We start from the raw sequence: 22,261 nt of genomic DNA, 5'->3' as shown, positions 1-22,261 counted from the left end.
CATTATAATCATGCTTTATAGCAGTTGGTCACATTCGTCACACAACAGCTTTACGACAGCACGTTTACGACAGCAACCTTGTTGACGGCATCATGACCTTACATGCTTAGTATACTTTATACCAACGTTACAAAGTCCACTTCGCGTTGAATAAGCCATTCGGTATGCTCCTAGTTTCCGTTAACTTTTCATCGGGCTCATCAAGCCAAACACTCCTCTTGTACGGTGTTCCATATATACGAGTAAACCCTTCGCCTATATAAAAGCACCACATACGATGTAGGATTCATTTTGCCATTCACAGCCCTGGCCCTAGACATCACGAATACATACTTTTAGAACATCTTGTAATACTAGACTGACTCTATGCCTAAAGGCACCATTTTCTCTGAATACGATGTACTGTTTAAGCAATATCAAGGATGATACTCGTAAGATACCCACATTCCATCTCGCCTTACGGGCCCTAGCCCTAGACAGCACGGCTGTCGACTACACACTTCTTGAACTTGTAATACTAGACTGTGCTATAGGTCTAATAGCATTCTTTTCTCTTGACACGATGTACTGTTTTAACATCGTCAAAGGCTCTAAGATATTCTACTTTCAGTAGACCTTTGTAGCCCCATCCATGGACAGTACGATTTTGTCCCTTCTTAAATTCTTATTACCTAAACTGAACCTTTAAACACACAGCTCTCCTCTAACATGATGTCCTGTTTCAGTATCGTCTAAGGTTGTAATATATTCTACCTTTTGTAGACTTTTGTAGCCCTAACCATGGACAGTATGAATTTGCCCCTTCTTGAATCTGAAGTTCTGAACTCTAAAACACGCAGCTCTTCTTGCACATGATGTTCTGTTTCTGCATTGCCATCGTCGAAGGTTATGAGACATTCTAACTTTGTAGCCCTAACCATTTTTGTAGCCCTAACCAAATTTGTCCCTTCTTAAATCCCTAGTACCTAAGCTGAGCAGCTCTCCCTGAACATGATGTATTGTTTCAGCATTGTCGGCAGAGGGAGGTTATGGACATTCTTCTCCTTATCCTCTCCCATTACAGTGTGAATCTTCATACGGCATGACCGCCTCAGGTCCGGTGAGAACCTATCGCGAGTCGACATCAACAGGAGCTGGCTACGGCTGTGCTTCGGGGCGACATCCGCGGGCTTCTTGCCGTGGTTATCCGGCGCGTTGCCGTCTGCTCCCGCCATGAGTAGACTCTCCACGATCGCTACGCGGTCTTCTACAGCAGCTCTATGAAGCGGCGTCCATCCTGCGTTGTCTCGGGACCACAGATCCGCTCCGTTGTCTAGGAGCAAGTTGATGGCGTCTTTGTGACCTTTTGAAGCAGCGATATGTAAAGGTGTCCACCCACAGTTATCCTTCGCAAACAGGTCTAAACCTCCGGCCAGAAGAGTGTCGATCACGTCGCAGTGGCCTTTAAGAGTAGCAAGATGGAGTGCGGTTCTACGCTTGTTGTCCTGCTTGGTAAAGTCAACTCCGCCTGCTAGAAGCTTGATCACGGCTTCTGCATGCCCTTGCAGAGCCGCTAGGTGGAGCGCGGTTCTACGGTTCATGTCCTTGATCGTTAAGTCTGTATCAAGCTTGAGCAACAGCGCGATCACATTGCAGTGTCCGTTCCAAGCGGCGTGAAAAAGGGCTGTCCAACCGGCCTTGTCTTTCGTATCCAAGCCAGCACCACGATTTATAAGCAGGCGGACGATTTCGCAGTAGCCGTTGGCCGCGGCAAGATGTAAAGCCGTTCTGTTGTTCATGTCCGTCACGGCTATATCTGCTCCCTGGCGGAGTAAGTAACTGATGGCGTTGGCGTCTTCGTTCTCGGCTGCAAGATGCAGTGCCGTCTTCCCATCGCTGTCCTTGGTGTCCATGTTAGCTCCCAGGTCCAGTAGGAGGTTGATGATCTCACAGTAACCGTTACTTGCTGCGATGTGAAGAGCCGCTCGCTTGCCGTAGTCCTTCGCGTCCAAGTTTGCACCTTTGGCTAACAGTAGAGTAACGGTATTCAAGTGCCCATCGTCTGTGGCCAAGTGTAGTGCCGTCGACCCTGAACTGTCCTTCGTATTCAAACTGGCGCCTCGCTCGAGCAAAAACTCTACACAATCACAGTTACCGCATTTCGCGGCGTATAGAAGCGCTGTTTGTCCGTCTTTGTCTTTCACATCGATGTTGGAGCCGCAGTTGAGCAGAATCTGGATGCCGTCGCTGTCATCGTTCTGCGCCGCCAGGTGGATAGGCGCCCGACCACGGTTGTCCTTGGCAACCATGTCTGCCTTCCGATTGGACATCAGTTTGATGACATCATGTTGGCCGTGCGCTGCCGCTAGATGTAGCGGAGTCCACCCCTCGTTATCTTTAGACCCTCCACTAGCTCCTGCGTTGAGTAAGACCTCGATGATGTCACAGTGGCCATTCCGTGCTGCGTTGTGTAGCGCTGTTCGACCCTGTTCTGTAGTTGCAGACAAGTCCGCACCACGGTTTAACAGAAGGATGACCGCGTCAACGTGGTCTTTATGTGTGGCATAGATGAGCGCAGTGCTCCCATTGTTATCCCTATCGTCTAATCTAGCACCACGGTCATGCAGCAAGCTAATGGTCTCACAGTCGCCATTCCATGCTGCAAGATGAAGCGCAGTCCAGCCATCGCCATCTTTCTCACTCAAGTCCATCCCTTCATCCAGCAATAGCGTAACGGTTTCACAGTGTCCACCCTTGGCGGCATAATGTAGTACAGTCCAGTCATCGTCGTCTTTCGCATACAGGCTGGCCCCCCGGTCTAAGAGGAAGCTGACGGCATCGGTGTACCCGTTCTCTGCGGCGAAGTGTAGCGGCGTGACGCCGGTGTCGTCGGCGGCGTTCACGTCGGCACCTTGGCCCAGCAGGACGTTGAGAAAGTAAAGGTGGCCTGTGCCCGCCACGTGGTGAAGCGACGTGCGTCCGTTATTGTCTTTCGTTGTCATGTCTGCGTTTGGGTTTAACTCTAATGCCGATAGGTTTACAACTGTGCAGAGCTCCTGTAGTGTTCGACTACTCCAGCGCCTTTGAACTGAAAGGTTATGAGTTCTATTCCCGATTTTAACAGTTGATCTTCTGAATCTTCTTGTGTGATTTTGAAAAAGATTGGATTTTAATCTGCCGCTCACTGTTCAGCGTACTTGTTGGAAATAGTAAGATAGTTTTGCTGGTATATTGACCTTTACAGCTTTTTACGCTAAACTGGATCGACAAATTTACTATTCGCACAGTAAATCTTTCCTTGCAGTCACAACCAGTAGAAGACTAACTCTTAGTAAACTATGCCGAGATACACTTCCAATTTCTGGACTGTAATCTCGATACAGACATGAACTATACCGGTGGATTACGTTGGTATATGTTGTGCTGCGGAATTCAGCAAACCGTCACTGCCCGTACGTACTGTAGTGTTTTTCCTCCTTGTCACGACCAGTGGAAGAGAACTTTCTAGAAACTTCTTCCTGGGTGTATTTTTCTAGCCTTTGATTTCGGTACACACGAGCTGTTCGCCGGTGGATGTGTACGTATGTAGTACCGGGACTTCAACCAGCTGTACGTACTATTGTCACGCCGATGGAAGACTAGCTTTTTAGAATGCCTTTCCTGGAAATATTATTTCGACCTACGATCTCAGGACACACGAGCTGTTCAGGCGGATGTGAAGGTATGTAGTTCCGCTGGATGTAGCCAACTGTTACCGGTGCCTACTGCAGACAGACGTGTCCATGGTAGACTCATCAACACATTCACGAGTAGAGGTCAGGCCATGGGAGCCTGCTGGTGTGGAATGGACATAGATCATCATTTAGACAACATTACACAATATGTTATAGCTATAGCTATAGAGCGAAGTATCACAATAACATGTAGATTGGTATCCATCCAATTCTATCTACTGGTTCTCTCCTAAGATTACTCTCCAAGCAGTTGTTTGGCTCTCGCTGTTTTTGACGTGTTTTTGTTGGGCTTTCTATTTCATAACGTTTTCTTTTGTACTCCGTTGTCCGTAAACGTCATGAAGAAAATGCTACAAAATAGAAAGCCCGACAAAACGGCCAAAAACATCGGGAGCCGAAACTCTGCTTTGAAAGTACTTGTGATCGCTTCTCCGGGAGATAAAGAACCAGAGGAGCAAATTGGAACTAGAATTAGATGGATGCAAGGTACAAAACTATGATAGCTGTGATTCGACAAAACAAGACGTTAAAACTAGAACGGTATTTATACCGCTTCATCTATGGAGGGAGACTTTGTTACGACTGCAATATTTTTGTGTACCTTAGATACACCTGTTAAGTCAATCACAGACCAATGATCAACGCTTGTTATCCCTCTCTCTCTCTCACCAAGTCCTGTTATACCACATGTTAATGTTTTTTTATTGTGCTCCAATGATGTATATGTATGAGCTATTGTGTATTATGCTGAAATATTGAATAAAGTTTGAAAAAAAAATTAAAAAAAAAAGTTTTGTGTACTGTAGTCTATATCTTTCAGTTCAGTTAATTTCATGTCATGTAGCTCTTTAGCTTGCTAATATCAAAGAACATTTTGTGGTCTCAAGAGTAAATGATTTCTGTCTTAAGAACCATCTATCATCTTAAGTTGAGTCATCATGAGGTAGACAAAAACAATAAGTCATTTCTCAATCTCATGGCTCTATAGAACATAGACGACCATACAAGAGACAGAAGTCAGAAAACGAATAATAATGCTATTTGCTTGTGCATAAACAAGGCTTTACAATTCAGTACGGCGTTTTGTACCAATAGCAAATACATATGTGAAAACAACAACACTTTGAATATTTCAATAGAGAGCTCCAGGAGACCACCAAACTTATATTATGTAACACAATAGTCTTCCCATCCGCTATATGCCATGACCAGACACCGCCGGTTTACATAGCAGGCATAGCGGGTACCTGACATGAAATGTCTCGCGTCGCCAAATGTCATAAAAAAGCAGTTTCGTAATACCATTCCTTTTACAGCATACGGGCTGACCAAATTTAGACCTCAAATTCTCACAAACTCGTAAAGAACATTCAACAACAACTCTGAGGGTTTGTTTTTGCCAAGAGATGTTGAATGGTCTTTGTTTGATAGCGAAATTGTGCCAAATGACCATGAATGCGCGTACTCGCACTCCCGGGTTTAGAACACTCAAGGCTACTTGGCCATGTCCTACTTCCAAATATAGACAATTGTCGTTGGGCAGGGGATGAGGCAATAACCTTTCGACAGTGTATTTCGATGCACAATAGCCTTATGTTCTTGAAAGCATAGATGCAATAACAGTGCCCTTGAAAGGATAGCCTTCTTTAAAACCGTTGTACATGAAAAACACATGCAAAGCCTGCAATATTTGTACAGTTAGTATCAAAGCTCCATTTAAAGCTATTCGGTGAGGATGCGCTAGAGGACAAATATGGACAGCTATGGACGCGTATCATATAACACAAGCAGGGTGTCGCGTATCCTACCAAAACGTCTGTGTCTCTGTATGGAATTCTATCCCACCGGATTTCAAATCCACGCCCGTATCTTTTATGCTAGTATGGTCTTCGTTCTACGATTGCTTTGTATTGTTTTCCACCCACACAGTAAATTAGCCAATGATTGAGCTCACCTCCTCTGTCTCGGTACCGTCCACGTCTGGATGTTGCTTCATGGATGCCGCAAGTGGGAGACGGTGTGATTTTACGACAGTCAGCTAGCAGCGCGTTGCCCATACACGTTAACAAAGTATTTGGAAGGCATTACACTGGAAAAGTGTTTTGAATTTTAATGTAGTTTATGATCTATTTGCAAGATGTAGTAGAAGTGAGTGTTATTTTCCGATAGAGTATGTATTTTTTAAAACTTCTTAATTCACAATCAACAATCTTTTTACAGAATTTCACTTGTGGTTAATTACGCGAAGTGTGTTTGTAAAGATCAGAAAGCCATGCAGACCCTATGTACTCCAACGACTTCTTGAGTTACACTATCCACAAACAAACAAACAAACAAGCGAACCTGCGGTATGTGGTGGGACAGGTTTTGCCGGAGGGTACACGTTTGAAAGGTGTGTTTACGTGGGTATTGAGGGTGGGGCGTTAGCAAAAACGCCTCAGGCACCCAAGAAGGATCGACTTCGATTCCATCGACTATTTTCAACAAAAAGCAGCAGTATTCAGTTGCCTTAATGCCATTTCTATAGATTTAATTAAACAAATTTGATGCGCCGAATCCCTTAACTCGTTTGTAAGTTTAGGCAACATGCTAGACTTTAAAAGGGCACTGACGTCATACAACTCAATTTGGACCAACTTCCACTTTATTGACTTCATTCGTAAGAGAGTAACACTCTGTGTTTCATCAGTCACCCAACCTTCCTGATTACTTACCTTTCATGGTGAAAACAATTTTTGTCAAACTTTTTTATTCGCACGCACGCATCACTTTGAGGTTCTCAGAGGATGTCATCCGTATAATCAAATCATCATGGCCTAATGACGAAATCAAATGCCATGAAAAAAGGTTATCTGGAGCTATCTAACGCTAAAAATCATAGCATAGCAATCTCATGACCATAGCATATGGTGTAGCAAAAGTTCTGCTATAGCAGTACAGGGGGGCCCATTATTCAACTTATCCTTTCCATTTGTCAACATACCAAAATACCAAATACCATAAAAAACGTCTACAAATTCCCTAGTTGTGCTGTTTACAAACGCTGGTACGCAGGCACACACGCAGACGTTCACATGCTAGTATGCACGCACACATATACACAGAAACCCTGGCACACACTCTAGTGTGATCTCGTAAGACAACGTCTAAACGTTGCAAAGGTTTAAAATGTTTATATGTGACGTCATGGCGACGTCACCGAAAGTGGTCCAACCAGTTTATAATTATGATACAGTACAAATAGAAGTAGACAGGGTGTGTTGCAGCTAGACACAAAAACACCACAGCAGGTTGGGAAAGAGCAACATACAGACACTACTACAGAATCAACGCAGTCACGACGATACAAGGTGTTCAAAGGTGGGTGAAGATTTCTTTTTAAAGTTCAAATCTTAACAGCTGTCCAAAAATCTGGGCCATGGCCTAAAGGTAACTTCAATACAATGACCTGATTATCATTATTGTAGCCTTTTCTATGTTAGATATGTATTCTGTAAACACTCATGTTGGAAAAAGAGGCGCAGCTCCAAGCATACACGTTAAAGATGAATAGATTTGGGGGTATGGTAATCTAAGGTTTCTTGCTTATATTCCATTAGACGGCGATTTCGCTGCAACATCGCTGCGACCTCAATTCCAACAATTGATTTCATATTTTGTGCATCATGCAGAACGGCAAAATGCAAAAATATAACTGAAAGGACAAAACCTCAAAACAAAGTTTAAAAATGTCCTTTATTGGTGAAACTTTTGGTCGCAGTTCGACTGAAGCGAGGTCGCCGTCCAAGTGGAACGGAGTGTTAACAAAGCCAGATTATCTACATATAATTATTTGACCTCACTCTAACCAGCGGGCATTATTGTAGCAATATGGCTTTTCTGCGTCTCATATGTCGTTTGTAAAGTCATATCAAAATGTGTGGGTGCAACTTTAAGCTTCAAAGTCACAAACCACTGAATTGGGGTAAGACAACTTGAGGTTTCAAGGATTTGTTGTCTTCTAAGAAAGGAGTGTAGACTGTAGGCGCATTGTGGTACTTGTATGTGGTTGGACGGGTTTTGCCGGAGGGTACACATGTTGAAATGAAAGGTGTGTTTACGTGATAATTGAGGGTGGGGCGTTAGAAAAAAAAAACGCCTCAGGCACTCAAGAAGGATCGACTTCGATTCCATCGACTATTTTTCAACAAAAAGCAGCCGTATTCAGTTGCCACCAAATAAGTGTATTGTATAATTGACAAATTTGATGTCTCTTTTCTCGTTTGTAGGCTTAGAAAACATTGGAGGTATGCTAGAATTCAATAGGTATACTGAAGCATCACGACTCAAATTCGATCGACTTCGATCTATTGGCGTTATTCTGAAGATAGTAACGTTAATCAATCACCCAGAAATGAAGTTGATGAAACTCCGTTTTCCTTCTTTTCCCATTGATAGATATGATCAACAATTCACTTTGGTATGTTAAAGAGGCCCCCTCTCACTTGACGTGCGGGACGCTTGCGGCATTGCTGCGTTCGGAAGATGCTCCTCGAATTTCAGAGATAAAGAACGAATTTTCTTACTTGTATATTTTGTCGTCTTTTATGTTATACTTTTACGTATTGCGCAAAATCTGAATCATAAGAAATCTAAGAAAATTACAAACAGTGACGCAGTGAACGAACGCAGCAATGCCGCAAGCGTGCCGCACGTCAAGTGAGAGGGGGCCTTAAGTTCCTCCAAATTTCCCAGTGTTTACGGACAAAAAGAAAATTGCATCCCTCCTAGCATCACAGAACTCACATATTATAGAAAAGGTAGGATCCTTTGTCTTCCACTGTCTAAGGAAAAGAAGTCAAACCGAACAAGTTACAGTTAGCTTTTAGACTAGACTATAGACATATTCTATACGGTTCTACACTGTTTGCTTGTCCCTTTTCATGTCAACTGCAATTAGTCCTTGGGCAGGAATTTGTAATAGACTAATTACCATTGTTACACATAGCCTTAGGAGCATGGGGGTCATACAATTAACTTGGGATCGACTTCGATTTCATCGAAAAAATGTGTTGTAAGTCACAACAAAACCGGGGTATCTGAAACTTCGTTTCACCTTTCTTACGTGAATAGATTTAATCAACACTTCGGTATGTTTTGTTTAGCCTTGGGAGTACAAAGGCCATACAATTCTATAGGGGTCGACCTCTACTACTTTTTAAAGAGGATATAGGTGTATTCAGCCACCAAAATTTGAAGTATTTGAGGATTCGTTATCCCTCATTTTCTTTGAATAGGCTCAAGCAATTTGGCGCTATGGTTTTAGGTGTGGTAGCTACCCGTTTGTACGTAATCTCCAAGCAGATCCTACGGTAGCATGAGATATTATCAAAGCTGGCACGCTAGTAGTGTGACTTTTGATACTATCTTATGCTAGCTACCGTAGGATCTGCTTGGAGATTAGTTTGTACGTTCCAAAGGGCGATTATACCACTGAACTTATGATAACAAATATAGAAAAAAAACTAGAAATTTTCCAGCAAATAGATTAAACCTACGATAATCTTTCCTTTTTTCTAGGTATCTAGATGCTACATTACCAACAGCAACACAAGTTACTGAAATGCCGGTACAGTAAGAAGACAACATTCGGCCTGCCATGGCAACGGTAGCAGACTAGCAAAAGAACCAGTCCCTGTTAATAGATGTTGGAAATTTTCTTCGCTGAAGTCTAGTATCTATAGGAAACTACTGCGGTAAATCATGAGTGCAGACGACTGTAGCGTTAACTTCGCTAAAATAGACGACGAGTTCTTTACTGAAGGCTTCCGCTTGCTCCTAGAACGCGGTTTACCGGTAGATACGAGAGACGAGAACGGGCGCACGACACTACATCGTGCGGCAGAACACGGTAACTTCACCACCGCTAGTTTTCTACTCGACCTAGGGGCCGACCCGTCTGCACGAAATACCCAAGGCTTCACTCCTGTACACATAGCCACAGAGAACGGGCGTTTCGATGTTTTACGTCTGGTTGTAGAGAGAGGCGCGTCTGTGAATGCAAGGACGAACGACGGACGGACATCGCTCCACCTAGCGGCGGGGTTGGGTCTCTACAAAGCCGCTAGAATGTTGATAGACCACGGTGCGGACGTGAACGCACAGTCTAAACGAACTGAACTGGATTGCGACTTGTACCACCCTAGGTACCCTCTACATAACAAAACACCTTTACACGATGCTTCAGGAAACGGGCACTGTGAGGTTATGAAGTTGTTGCTGAACGAAGGCGCGAACGTAGCGGCTGTTAATTTTGATAACAGGGCAACAGCGCTGCACTATGCGACCAAGAATGGTCACAGCGACGCCGTCGGTGTCCTACTAGACCACGGAGCAGACATTGAGGCAACGTTTTTCCGGGATGAAACGGCCCTTCATTTAGCGTGCTTGGAGAATCATTACGAGACGGTACGAGTCCTGTTGAACCGGGGCGCGAAGGTAGGCGCTCGGGAACACTACAAGCTGACCCCGTTACACTACGCCGCAAGGAACGGTAACTGTGCCCTCATCAACCTACTGCTACTACACGGTGGTAGAGTAGATGGTGTGGACTGTCACGGCATGACGGCACTACACTACGCCGCACACTGTGGCTATGGTGACGCCGTTCGCTACCTGGTAGAACAAGGCGCCGACGTCAACGCTGAGACGTGCAGAGGCATGACGGCGCTGCACCTTGCCGCTCACAAAGAAGACAACGGCGACGTCGTACGTCTGTTGATAAGTCTAGGCGCAGGGATGACAGCAAAGTGTTTTTACGACCCCAGACTGCGAAGCAACGCGCCCGAATGCGGTGGCACGCCGCTTCACATCGCTACCTACTACGGCAACCACACAACCGTCGAGATTCTCTTAAACCAAGGGGCGGACTTAGACGCAAGAAACGACGACGGTTTGAATGCACTTCACCACGCAGCTGCAAGGGGGCGTGACCGCCTCATAAAGCTCTTCCTAAACCGCGGCGCAAAACTGTATGCCACGGACAAGTCCAAACGTACAGCACTTCACCACGCAGCGTCCGACGGCCAATGGCAAACCGTTCGCCTCCTGTTGGATCTAGGCGCTGATATAACATCAACAGACGAGTGTCACTACACAGCCTTACACCATGCCGCAGCGAAAGGACAATGCTACGCGGTATACACATTGCTAAAACACGGTGCCGATGTAAACGCGTTAACAGCCGGTGAACAAACGCCGTTACACCTTGCAGCCAGAGGGTCAGACTTGAAATCCTTCCACTCTTCCCACCCAGGAAAACACAACCACGAAGCGACGATGGAAATCCTATTGGTTAGCGGTGCAGACTGGACCATTACAGACACACAGGGACACCAGCCTCTGCACCTTACACGGGGGTACGGTAGGAAACAGGAACTGTTGTTAACATACCAGACACATCATCACAGTCTACACTGGCTATGCAGGATGAAGATTAACTCTATTCTCCTTTTGAGAGGCTTGGAAGGAGGGGAAAGTTCTTTGCCGAGCCACGAAGACGCAGTTGATACCTTACCGCTGCCAAACTTACTTAAAGATTATCTCCTTCTGAGGGATCCTCACAAGAAAGAGCTATTCACTCACTCACTCACTCTGGCGAGCTCGCTCAGAATCTAAAGGGTTACAGGGAGAAATTTCTTTCCAGAAGAAAGATGTCATTGACAATTTACATTCTACCTCTTCCAAATATCTTAGACTATCAAAATATTTTAAAGACTCTTCCAAAATATCTATCTCCTCCTAAGGAATCTTGATAAGGAATTATAAGACAAGTGTTTACTATACTAATACAATCATATGTTTTTCATGTATGCTTCTACTTAATAAGAATTTGTAGTTAAGTATAATTGTATAAATAAGAGCATTTTTGCCCAGGAATAGAAGTGAGTATTTCATGAACATAATTATGAAATAAGTATATGCTGATGGATGTCATATAAGTAATCTAACAGAAATGTTTGAAATACAAAACAACTAAAATGAAACATACACGTAAATAAGAGAAAGAAATTTTAAACCTAGATTCATTTTTATTTTCAAATGCCATCATTATAATCTGGTGCTATATTTGTATTGCCAGCAGCTTCATTATTTACTGACATGAATATCTATTATGTAACAAAAACAAAAGATACAGTAACTAGCTTACTACCTCTCTACCTCTCACAAATGATGCAAATGTTCAGATAGAAAACAATACTATGTTGACACATTATAAGTTCAGATTTTTTCTTGTTAATGATTCTTGTTCAATGCAAGCCCAAATGAACATTTCTACTCCCTGAACTACTTACACAATGGTCAACACGTAAAAAGACAAGAAGACCAGTTCAGGGTTAGGTATCAAATAGTCCTGGAAAATCATTCTGCCTACCTGCCTAAATGGAAAATCATTCTGAAACATCATAATTTAGACAAACTTGATTCACTGAGAACTGACCAAAGAAGAAAAAAAGGTGTGATACAGGGTGCAATTGTTCGTTACTTATGATTTCATATTAAATGGTGTACTTTTACAGAGGCTGTCACTTTTTTGTTTGAACTTAGAAGAGAGTGTCTGTATCTGTTAAGGTTTTAGGTTAGTTTAGATAATTTTGTGTTTCGGTTCCCTGACATTTTAGAGTACATTTTCATAGAAGATTTCAAAGAAGACAAAATGAAAACAAAAGACAGAGAAAAATTCAAATCTGACTACTTGATACTGTAAATTGTAAAACTTTTTCAGTGGTTTTATTTTCATGGTCTTTGTAGAGAAGTAAATTTAAAATTCCCATCAAAACATGCAATTTTACGGTACTGTGTTTCATGTTGAATGATCTTTCAGTTTTGCATGATTATTTTATCATACTTTCCAAATCTAATAACTTGGTGTGGCTTTGGTTTCATTGAACATACTACATCTATTATTATCATACATTAGATGTACTATGTCTTTTTCCACTCTACATCAGCTATAATCGCGATGTGATCCGACGGAAAAACGATACTCGGCAGTGCAGTGTTAGCCGTTACCTCCTCATGCGTTGGCATGGGGATGGTTTGATTGACAGCCAGCTGACAGGTGTCAATCATGATGTAGTCCAGTGTACCCTGGAACCCCCCTACATAGTTGGTATAGTCCGGGAGTCCACAGGCGCTGGTGAGAGTGAAGGGGTGCGAGAGGTCAACGCCCTCTTGTAACTCCAGTTTGCCATCTGGGGGAGAAAACAACAGTCATGATGTTTAAGCTAATGATAAGAATGTGTCAACTAATAATTCAGTTATTCTTCATTTAGCTGGAAAAACATACAAATCGTCAATTTGGCATTTTCAATGGGTCCCTGGGTTACAATAAATCTAGTATATATAACTATGAAAGGAGCAGAAATGAAGTAAAAAACAACCCGAGAAGTAGAAATGATACAATACAACTCCTACAATACTGTAACAGTAAAAAAAATGACACAACATTATTTGAAAGCATTATAACATAGCTGGAGTCATAAAGAAAAATAATGGGATACAGTATTGCATTATCAATGCGAAATATCAAGTGAAAAATTAGACGAAACAGTGATTCAAACCACAAGGTATTCCCTTATATATTGAGTCTTGAAAATATTGATTTTACAACTTTTATGGTATACGTTAGGTATCTCACAGGACTGCAGTAGAAAATGAGAGAGAACTTATACTGCAAGCAAGCTATTAGCAGTGTCTCCCTATGTATGTAATAAGACGTGTGAGGCTACAAGTAAGATGTTGTAAACTATTCAGAGATGTGTGGAGGAGACATGCCATTAAGTTTTCGGAGAATTGACCCTACCATCAGTCGTCTGTGGTTCAGCGGGGAACCAGTCAGTGTGGGATGCTGGGACAGCCTGTTTGGTCAGCAGTTCGTACAGTCCTGAGGTCGGGTGACTGTTCAGGTCTCCACATAGCAGGAGAGAAACACTGCTGTCCTGTATAACACAGAATTGTATATCAGAAGAAGTACTTTATTGTGCGACAATTGTAAGTTAAACAATGTACTATTGCAACTAACAACTGAACTAATCTAATCTTATCTAATGTAACAGCATAAACAATCTGGTTAATATTATACAAGCTAATACTTCAGAACATTACATCAATATTGCATTGTCTCATTTTTGCAAGGAGTTGTAAATGAATTGACCTATGTAGGTAGATATATGAACAGGACATGATAATAACATATTGAATATCTCTGTCTTAGCATGTGGTAGTACAGTATCAAACTTACATACAATAGACTGTAATAATTTTTGGCGGTCTTCTTCGTAGGTCGTACAATCCCTTATAAAGTGGAATTTGTTAATGTCATTATGGCTCAGTTATGTACTCAGTACACTAGGAATGTAGCATTAAACTGTTCAGGTCTCCACATACAAGTAGCTGGAGAGAAGCACAGGTTCTTGTAATGCAATTCAAGTTTTTTCCACAACCATACTGTCCAGCATGATTTAGGCATTTGGTGGAAGGGGTGTAAAGCCAGAGGTCCTGTGTTTAAGGAGTGCCACACATCAAAGAAGCCATCACTGATTTCTTAGTAGTCTGCTCTTATACAGCTCATACAGAATTACTGATACAGTACAAACTGGTGTGTTTCACAATGTTACGTAATGCAAAAGACTGCAACCCAGAAACAGACACAAACCTGTGTAGTGTTGAATATAATCTCTAGAAACTTGAGACACAAGTGTGTCTGACATATGATGTGCATGTATCTGTGTGCGTGTGAGTGTGTGTGAGTGTGTATTACCGTCCAAGAAGAAGTTAGGTTCTGCCCTGTTTAAAAAAAAAATCTTTTTAGACATTTTTGTCTGGCTTTCTATTTTGTCAGGTTTTCTTTTTCATCTGCAAGCCAAACTCTGTGTGTGCATGTGTGTAGAGAGTGTTCAGCACCAAGGACAGATATGTTTGCCTGTGTGTGGAGGGTGTTAAGCACCAAAGACAGTTATGTTTGCCTCTGTGTGTGTGCGTATGTGTGTGGAGGGTGTTCAGCACCAAGGACAGTTATGTTTGCCTCTTTGTGCGCGTGTGTGTGTGGAGGGTGTTCAGCACCAAGGACAAATATGTTTGCCTGTGTGTGTGTGTGCATATGTCTGTGGAGGGTGTTCAGCACCAAGGACAGTTATGTTTGCCTGTGTGTGTGTGTGCATATGTCTGTGGAGGGTGTTCAGCACCAAGGACAGGTACGTTTGCCTCTGTGTCTGCGTTTGTGTGTGTGCTTACATGTGCCAGTACAACAATCATGTAAATATGCAGTTTGACCAGTATTACCTGTGTAGAGTTCGAGTTGACTATCTTCTCTAGGAACTTCAGACACACGGCCATCTGTACAAGTCTGACATGTGGAGCGCGGGGGTGCCAGTAGAGGTGAGTGTTTGCCACACACAGTCTTCTACTGGGGTCTTCTATAGACTCCAGCAACACAACCTGAAAAAAAACAAAAACTGTAGTAGCTACACAAAAGGCATAAAGACATGTACAGGGGAACACATTGTATAATTGTCTTCTAATCTATATTTATGAGGACTGTATCAAGAGCTTAACTAAAGCTAAACTAGTACTAGTTCAAAGCATGCAACTTTTGACTTGTATAATTTTTATTGTGTGAGGTGATCCTGAAATACATCCGCAAACTAAGTATACCAAAAGAAGAGGATGTGCTGCTCTTTGTACACTGAATTTTACTAACTATGTATAATTTTTACTGTGTGATGTGATCCTGAAATACATCTGCAAACTAAGTATACCAAAAGAAGAGGATATGCTGCTCTTTGTACACTGAATTTTACTAACTATGTATAATTTTTACTGTGTGATGTGATCCTGAAATACATCTGCAAACTAAGTATACCAAAAGAAGAGGATATGCTGCTCTTTGTACACTGAATTTTACTAACTATGTATAATTTTTATTGTGTGATGTGATCCTGAAATACATCTGCAAACTAAGTATACCAAAAGAAGAGGATATGCTGCTCTTTGTACACTGAATTTTACTAACTATGTATAATTTTTATTGTGTGATGTGATCCTGAAATACATCTGCAAACTAAGTATACCAAAAGAAGAGGATATGCTGCTCTTTGTACACTGAATTTTACTAACTATGGCTTACATTTTAGAGCGTCATTAGTTATGATTTTAAGCTTCATATAATTTTGATTATGTGAGTTGATCCTGAAATACACATACAACCTAAGCATAGAAAAAAGAAGAGGATATGCTACTCTCTGTACCCTGAATTCTACTAACTATGACTTACAGTTTGAAATTTTTTGAAAGTGATGCTGATCACAAAGGAAAGTACAAGAGGAAAGAGATGTGCAGTTGAAGTTGGGGCCATTAGAAAGGAACATTTTTTTTTCGCTTCGGGATTAGCTAGTGTCAGAATTCTACACTTCCAATAATAAAGCTTGTGTGTACAGTACCTGTAAGACAGTCGACCTTGAAGTGACCTTGTTGAGGACAGCAGGACTGTGGGACAGCCACTTCTGAAGGTCGTGACAGCTGGGATCACTGGTCAGGCACTCACCAACATTGATGTCCTCCTGACTTAGGAACCTGTGACAAAAAGACATTATCAGCTTCAAAAGGCTAGTACATTATATATGCACATGAAAGGATGAGGGTTCTATTCCCATGTCTTTCTTGGATTTGAGTCTAAATCCACCCGGAATTTTGAAAAGAACTTGTTTAGAGAATATTTTATGTCTTGATTTTCAAAACTACCTTGGGTGAGGATGCAAATTCAGATTGCTCTTCAAATCCTGGTTTCTATATATTCATTCACTAAAAACAATATTTCAAGTTTATTGGAAGCATTTGGGTTTACTCTTTTCCACAAACTTAAAACAACTAATCAAACAATATCCTTGGTGAATTTAGCAAGATTAATGTTAGTTATGACGGTTATACCAGCTATATAGATACAGATACTGATACAGGTCAGATGCTTCAGATAGTATCCACTATCTTTCTTCATTGGCACTAAGGAGTCTCACCTAAACTTGTCCCTGTGGTAGAAGATGGCCTCCCCCTCTGACTGTTGTCCCTTCCCAATATACACACCGTCCATACCAGACAGGTCCAGGGCTGGGACCAGGGCATCGTTAAACAGGGACTTCCCAGTCTCCTGTAGGACTAGGAGGTCTGCATTATAGCCTGAAGAAACAAATACATTTGTATATAACAGATATAACTTCAGGTCAGGATATAGAACTAAAGCATCATTGAACAGGGACTTCACTGTGTCCTGTAGTAAGTCTGTATTGTAACCTGGGAACAACAAAAAACAGTCATACATATCAGCCAAAGCTTCGAAGCAGGCTTTTAGCCAGGCATGCGTCAACGCGTCATCTGGACGCCCTTTTCTTAGAATAACAAGAAATTTGATGCCTCTGGACGCCCTATACTGGGGAGAAAATCCTCTGACAAGCATGAAATTCTGATTGACCAGGGATGCCACAAGGTCATCTGTGGTCACAGTCTTCTACTGTGACATCTGTAACAGTATTTTTGCCTCTTGGGATACCTTAGAATGCACTATTTTAACTTAAAATCATCAAAAACTCGGCACCATGGAAGGTGGATGCCCCCAGACCACCCTACAAAAGTCACTTACCGCGACTCACCAATAAGTTTGGACACCCTATTATAAAATCCTAGCTAAAAGCCTGCTTCGAAGGATGTTAGAGAACCAAGTACATGTTCTTCCTAGTCTGTTGTATTTTAGCCTACATGTAGAGAAAAAAAGAGGACTGTAAATAACGAAACTACAACAGACATGATTTAGGTGTTACCTGTTATGAACAACAGATACAGATAGTATTACGTAACATATCATCAGCCCTACCTACTAGTTCCTTGAGCAGCAGCTGTCTCCTGTAGTCCAGCTCAAGGGCGTATGGAGGACAGTACGGGTACAGCACAGTCAGGGACAGCTCGGTCTTAGCGTAGACATCTGCCAGGATGTTGTAGGACACAACTCGGAAACTGCAGAAGAGAACAAAACACAGTCTTAATAAACAGTCTTAATAAAAGAATGGTTTCAATTTTTTTGGGCACACACTTGCTTGGATGTTGTAGACTGTTGGAAACTGAGAGAGGACAACAAAACTGTTCACTCAACAGTTTGAGTGCGGAGGAAAAAATTGCTAACAAAAGCATCCCAATCAAACACTATCCAAGGAGACTGCACTTACACATCAACTATTCAGTCACATCAAATATTATCAAAATATGACACAAATGCAGAAAAGAAATGCTCTTTTCATCACCTTTTTCTCTTGTTTTGGCACATACTCGCTAGTCTCTCAATAGTTACAAATGCCAACAGTATCGCACATTCACTATTCTGCCATCTTTACATATATCTTAAGAGATGGACTTACCACCCTTTCTCTGTCCTTTTCTTAGTGTACAGGTGTCTGGTCTCAAACGGACACAGCCCTGGCCCTGCCTCCACCAGACACGACGTCACCGTCTCCATGGTAACGCCTTCCTTCCCATCACACTTTGGTGTACACACAAACTTCAACTTTGACCCTATGTCAGAGTTCACTGGGGTGTAGATGAGGTCATGAGAAGCCTGGACCCAGTTTGTTTGTTTGTTTTCTTCATTTGATTTTCTTTTGGAGTCCCCTGAGTTAGATGTAGGTGTTGGGGTTGGGACGGAACTGTCTTCCCTGTACCATGTGTAAGATGACTCCTGTCTACTGGCAAAGTCAAGATCTAGTCTAAAACAGGAGAGAGAATGGTAGCGAGTTAACAAAATGAATGCAACACAAAAGAACCAGCATACATATGAATGAATGAACGTTATTGCTCAATAATTGCAAAAGGTACAATGTACAGCATCCAATAACAACTACTAGCTATATAGACAATGAATAATGCTATACTACAAGGCTACTTACAGAACAACAAAATATTATCGATAACATCACAGTCATGTATGAGTGATCGCATCGCATTTGGAATAAAGTATAAATAAATTGACCTATAGGCAGTTATATGAGTTGAATATGATAGCAGTATATCAAAAATATTGTTCTGTGTACCTGTAAGGGAGATGTGTACATGTGTTTTGGTTCTAAGATTTTCATGATGGACTTTTTGAGGCTATAGGGGTAGTCGGTTTTTGTCCAATACGTCTAGAGCACAAGATTGGAAGACCAAGCCAACCCCTCTCCGTCCACTGCCTTTAAGTTTAACCTCAGGTCAGGTAAGCATTCACACGGAATGTAGAAAAACTGCCTTCTCCAAGGACACAGCCCCAGGGAGGACAGGAATCAAACCCCAGACAGCTGGCAATATAAAAGACGTACCAACTTTGTACATTACATTTAGTACATGAAACAAACTTGAACTCTGAGACAATTTCAATCCAAACTTGACTAGTCTCTTAATTCTTCTTTTGTTTGAGGTTACCAACTTCAACTTGCTGCAGATTTTGTAGCCTACTGTAAATGCAGAAACTTTCGCGGTGGTTTAATGTTTGCGGTTTTTGCGGCGGCCACTTCACCGCAAATTTAAAACCACCGCAAACATTTTTCCATGGCATTAAGAGACTACAGTGCATGGTACTACCGCAAAATTAAAACCACCGCGAAAAGTCCATTTTCCCACTACCACGAAATTAAATCTCCGCGAACTTTTACGCTTACAGTATATACCCACTGTAAGGTTTGATACACTCACGGTCACACCGGGAAAGTCCCCTACTCTTTTCGATAAGTGTGGTGGGTTCTTTAACTGCGTGAGGTGTGTCTCTCCCCAAACAAGGGACCTCCATTTAACGTCCTATCCAAGGGACGGCCCTAGCCGATGCTAGGTACTCATTTGAGTGAAGTGAGAAAAGAACTGTAAAAATTGCCTTTCTCAAGGGTAGGACCTCTTGGGCCTGAGCCCAATGCACTGCTGATAACAGGATTTATGAAAAATAATAATAATAATAATAAATTCCTACCTTGGAAACACAGGAAAGCCAGCCATGATTGAAATGGGCAGAACCACTGACTTCACCATAGGGGGGTTCACATTCACCAAGTACCTGTCCTCCCCTATTTCTAAAATGGCACCTTCCTGCCATGCCTCGGAGTTGGGAATGTCGTCGTCTACTTTCACTTTGTTGAAGGTGAGTTGTGCTGTGATGGTGTTACTTTCACTTTCGGCATTTGCAGCTTCGAGTTTGGCCTTTTTCTTCTTCTTGCCTTTGTTGAGGTATTTGTTGGTATTGAAGACTATCCTGGATAGAGCCTAGGAAGGTGGGAAAAAAGCTTTAAAGATGGACAAGGAAGTATCACCTATGACTGTATGCCATAATTTTGGTATAAGTTTTTGTTTCTTATGTTTGCATATCTGGTAAACTGCCTTATGTCATAATAATGTAACGATAGAGAAACAGTCTTATGTGTAACAATGTGGAAACACCCCTAGTCAAGAATGGTTTGGTCCGGCGCGCATGCGCAAGGGACACTGACGTCATGAGGTGAACAATACAAGATCAGTCCCTAATCTGTGCTGGCTTCGGGTCGTGCTTGTGTCGTCCATCTGCTGTATGAATGTGACTGAGAACTGTTGAAAGTGGGGTAACAATAACACACCAAATTTGTACTGAAGAGTACAAGTTGCATATCCATAAAGATAGATTTACTGTAAATGCAGAAATGTTCGCGGTGGATTAATGTTCGCGGTGAAGTCACAGGTCACCACGAACTTAAAACCACCGCAAACTTTTTTCTAATATGGTATTAGACTGCAGTCTATGGTGTTACCGCAAACTTATATCCACCGCGAAAAGTCCTTTTTCCCGCTACCGTGAAATCAAATCCCAGCGAACTTAAATGCATTTACAGTATTTGATCCGCTCACACTGTGAAGGAACTCTACTCTTTTCGATAAGTGTGGTGGCTCCTTTTAAGTGCAAGTCGTGTCTCTCCCCAAACACGGAGCGTCTTTCCGAAGGGCACAATGCAGGAGCATATCAGGGAACTCGAACCAAGGACCTCTAAAAAGCCTGGTATCCATTGTATTCTAGCTCTAGTTTAAGTCTAACTTCAACTTCAACTTAAAGCCGAATATTAACGTTAACGTCATATCTCAGATCAGGAGGCCACAAAAAAATCTTTGAAGATAAACAGATTTAGGAGCAAACTTTGACACATATCTACATATAAAACTTTGATAGATATTCACATATAGGATAAGACTTTCTACCTTGCCGACAGAAACACGGCTAAAACAATTGCGTAAGAAAAGAACAACTCACGCCTCCCAGAGGTTCTGTCTTGGCCCTGAGCAGATTTCTCTGCCCCTCCCCCAACCTGTACGAAATCGTCATTTTTTCCTCTTCGGGAACACACCGCACCACACAACGCTGCATGGTGAAACTCCTACACAAGACGGACCTTTCTACCAACACAAAAGTACAAACTCTGAGGGAAATTCGTCGTAAAAACATGAAATTAGCGGTGACATTGCAACTCTCGTTGCAACCGCAGACGACATGAAAGGTTAGAGGTCATCCCACAATGCTTTGGAGCAGGACGTCGCATCTTGCAGTTTATACATTTCCGATAGAGGGGGCGCGTGAGTGGCCAAGTTTTAGTCACAACTGCAGGTGATGAAGTTCATCTTCACGTTACCGGTGCCATGGTTTCACCAAGATCAAAGCAATTCAATTATCAAGAAAATTTAATGGGCTTCATCTTCATGTTTGCTATTTTCAATGCCATGGCTTCACCAAGATTAAAGGAATGTTATTTAAGATTCATATCAGGAAAATTCACGACAAAGAATACTATTTAAGTAAGAATTTACACATTGGATTTTACTACTACATTATAGTTTATTGACAGAACGCAGTGATCGCTACGAATCAGCAAGGAGGTTGAAAAGAGGAATCAGTGCCCTGTGAGGATTCACTTTCTTGGCTGCAATGATATATATGTCCGCTGGAGGACGCGCATGAGTGGTCTAGTTTCAGTAACCATATCTTATTCTTCGGTAACAACGTTGCATTGATTAATAAAGAAGTTCGTTAAATGTTTGTCCCGATCGTTCCGTAATATTACACTTTGTGTGCTGCAGTTTTGAGTATGTCCGCTGGAGGGGGCGCGTGAGTGGTTGTATTCCATTCATTCACAAAGTATGAGTTAAGGCAAGGCAGTCATCCAAATCGGGGCGACGTTTCCATGCAACTGGTAGTGATACAATGTTGCTTTGCCAAAGCCGCGTTTTCATCTAAGCACTGTATTGACTTAGACTTCGTCTTTAGTAAAATCAAAATAAGTGTCACTTACCTACCGACCCTACCTTGATCAGTTTGCTACACGAATCACTGAATTAGCCCCAAGGGCAAGTGTCAAAATCAGGATGTGTAAATAATCCGTGATTAGTCAGGCAACCTTTTCGTGGTGTCGGAGATTAAAGGAATGCAATTGAAGAAATATTTCATCAGGAAAATTCATTACAAAGTATCATGAGTTTGTCATATG

At 42.1% G+C, this 22,261-nt stretch overlaps 3 protein-coding genes across 3 annotated transcripts; 1 reads left to right on the top strand and 2 right to left on the bottom strand.

The window, feature by feature from the left end:
• Positions 1-280: 280 nt before the first annotated feature.
• Positions 281-5,736, bottom strand: LOC118406224 (ankyrin-3-like). Its single transcript, XM_035806139.1, has 2 exons — positions 5,668-5,736; positions 281-3,813 (listed from the first exon to the last, which is right to left on the bottom strand). The coding sequence occupies exon 2, from the start codon at positions 2,979-2,981 to the stop codon at positions 966-968; it is 2,016 nt and encodes a 671-aa protein (XP_035662032.1). The 5' UTR covers positions 2,982-3,813; positions 5,668-5,736; the 3' UTR covers positions 281-965.
• A 3,719-nt stretch (positions 5,737-9,455) lies between these two features.
• Positions 9,456-11,369, top strand: LOC118406050 (serine/threonine-protein phosphatase 6 regulatory ankyrin repeat subunit B-like). The gene has a single exon (XM_035805905.1). It carries the CDS (start codon positions 9,456-9,458, stop codon positions 11,367-11,369), a length of 1,914 nt encoding a protein of 637 aa, XP_035661798.1.
• Positions 11,370-11,762: 393 nt separating this feature from the next.
• Positions 11,763-21,324, bottom strand: LOC118406225 (2',5'-phosphodiesterase 12-like). Its single transcript, XM_035806140.1, has 9 exons — positions 21,034-21,324; positions 19,732-20,021; positions 18,155-18,499; positions 17,617-17,756; positions 16,766-16,925; positions 16,193-16,325; positions 15,036-15,191; positions 13,558-13,693; positions 11,763-12,946 (listed from the first exon to the last, which is right to left on the bottom strand). Exons 1-9 carry the CDS (start codon positions 21,223-21,225, stop codon positions 12,678-12,680), a joined length of 1,821 nt encoding a protein of 606 aa, XP_035662033.1. The 5' UTR covers positions 21,226-21,324; the 3' UTR covers positions 11,763-12,677.
• Between the last annotated feature and the right edge of the window lie 937 nt (positions 21,325-22,261).

The sequence above is a fragment of the Branchiostoma floridae genome, chromosome 18, assembly GCF_000003815.2.
Source record: "Branchiostoma floridae strain S238N-H82 chromosome 18, Bfl_VNyyK, whole genome shotgun sequence".
Lineage (NCBI taxonomy): Eukaryota > Metazoa > Chordata > Leptocardii > Amphioxiformes > Branchiostomatidae > Branchiostoma > Branchiostoma floridae.
The sequence above is the reverse complement of the archived record's forward strand: the minus strand, read 5'-3'. Positions and strand labels throughout refer to the sequence as shown.

Bases quoted from the DNA above. Each gene is read 5' to 3' on its own strand.
- LOC118406224 (XM_035806139.1), bottom strand. From the start codon at position 2,981: ATGACAACGAAAGACAATAACGGACGCACGTCGCTTCACCACGTGGCG.
- LOC118406225 (XM_035806140.1), bottom strand. From the start codon at position 21,225: ATGTTTTTACGACGAATTTCCCTCAGAGTTTGTACTTTTGTGTTGGTA. The intron at 16,326-16,765 runs GTGAGACTCCTT...TTTTTGTCACAG, and splicing joins TACCACAGGGACAAGTTTAG to GTTCCTAAGTCAGGAGGACA. The intron at 12,947-13,557 runs GTAGGGTCAATT...TTTCTCCCCCAG, and splicing joins TGAACCACAGACGACTGATG to ATGGCAAACTGGAGTTACAA.
- LOC118406050 (XM_035805905.1), top strand. From the start codon at position 9,456: ATGAGTGCAGACGACTGTAGCGTTAACTTCGCTAAAATAGACGACGAG.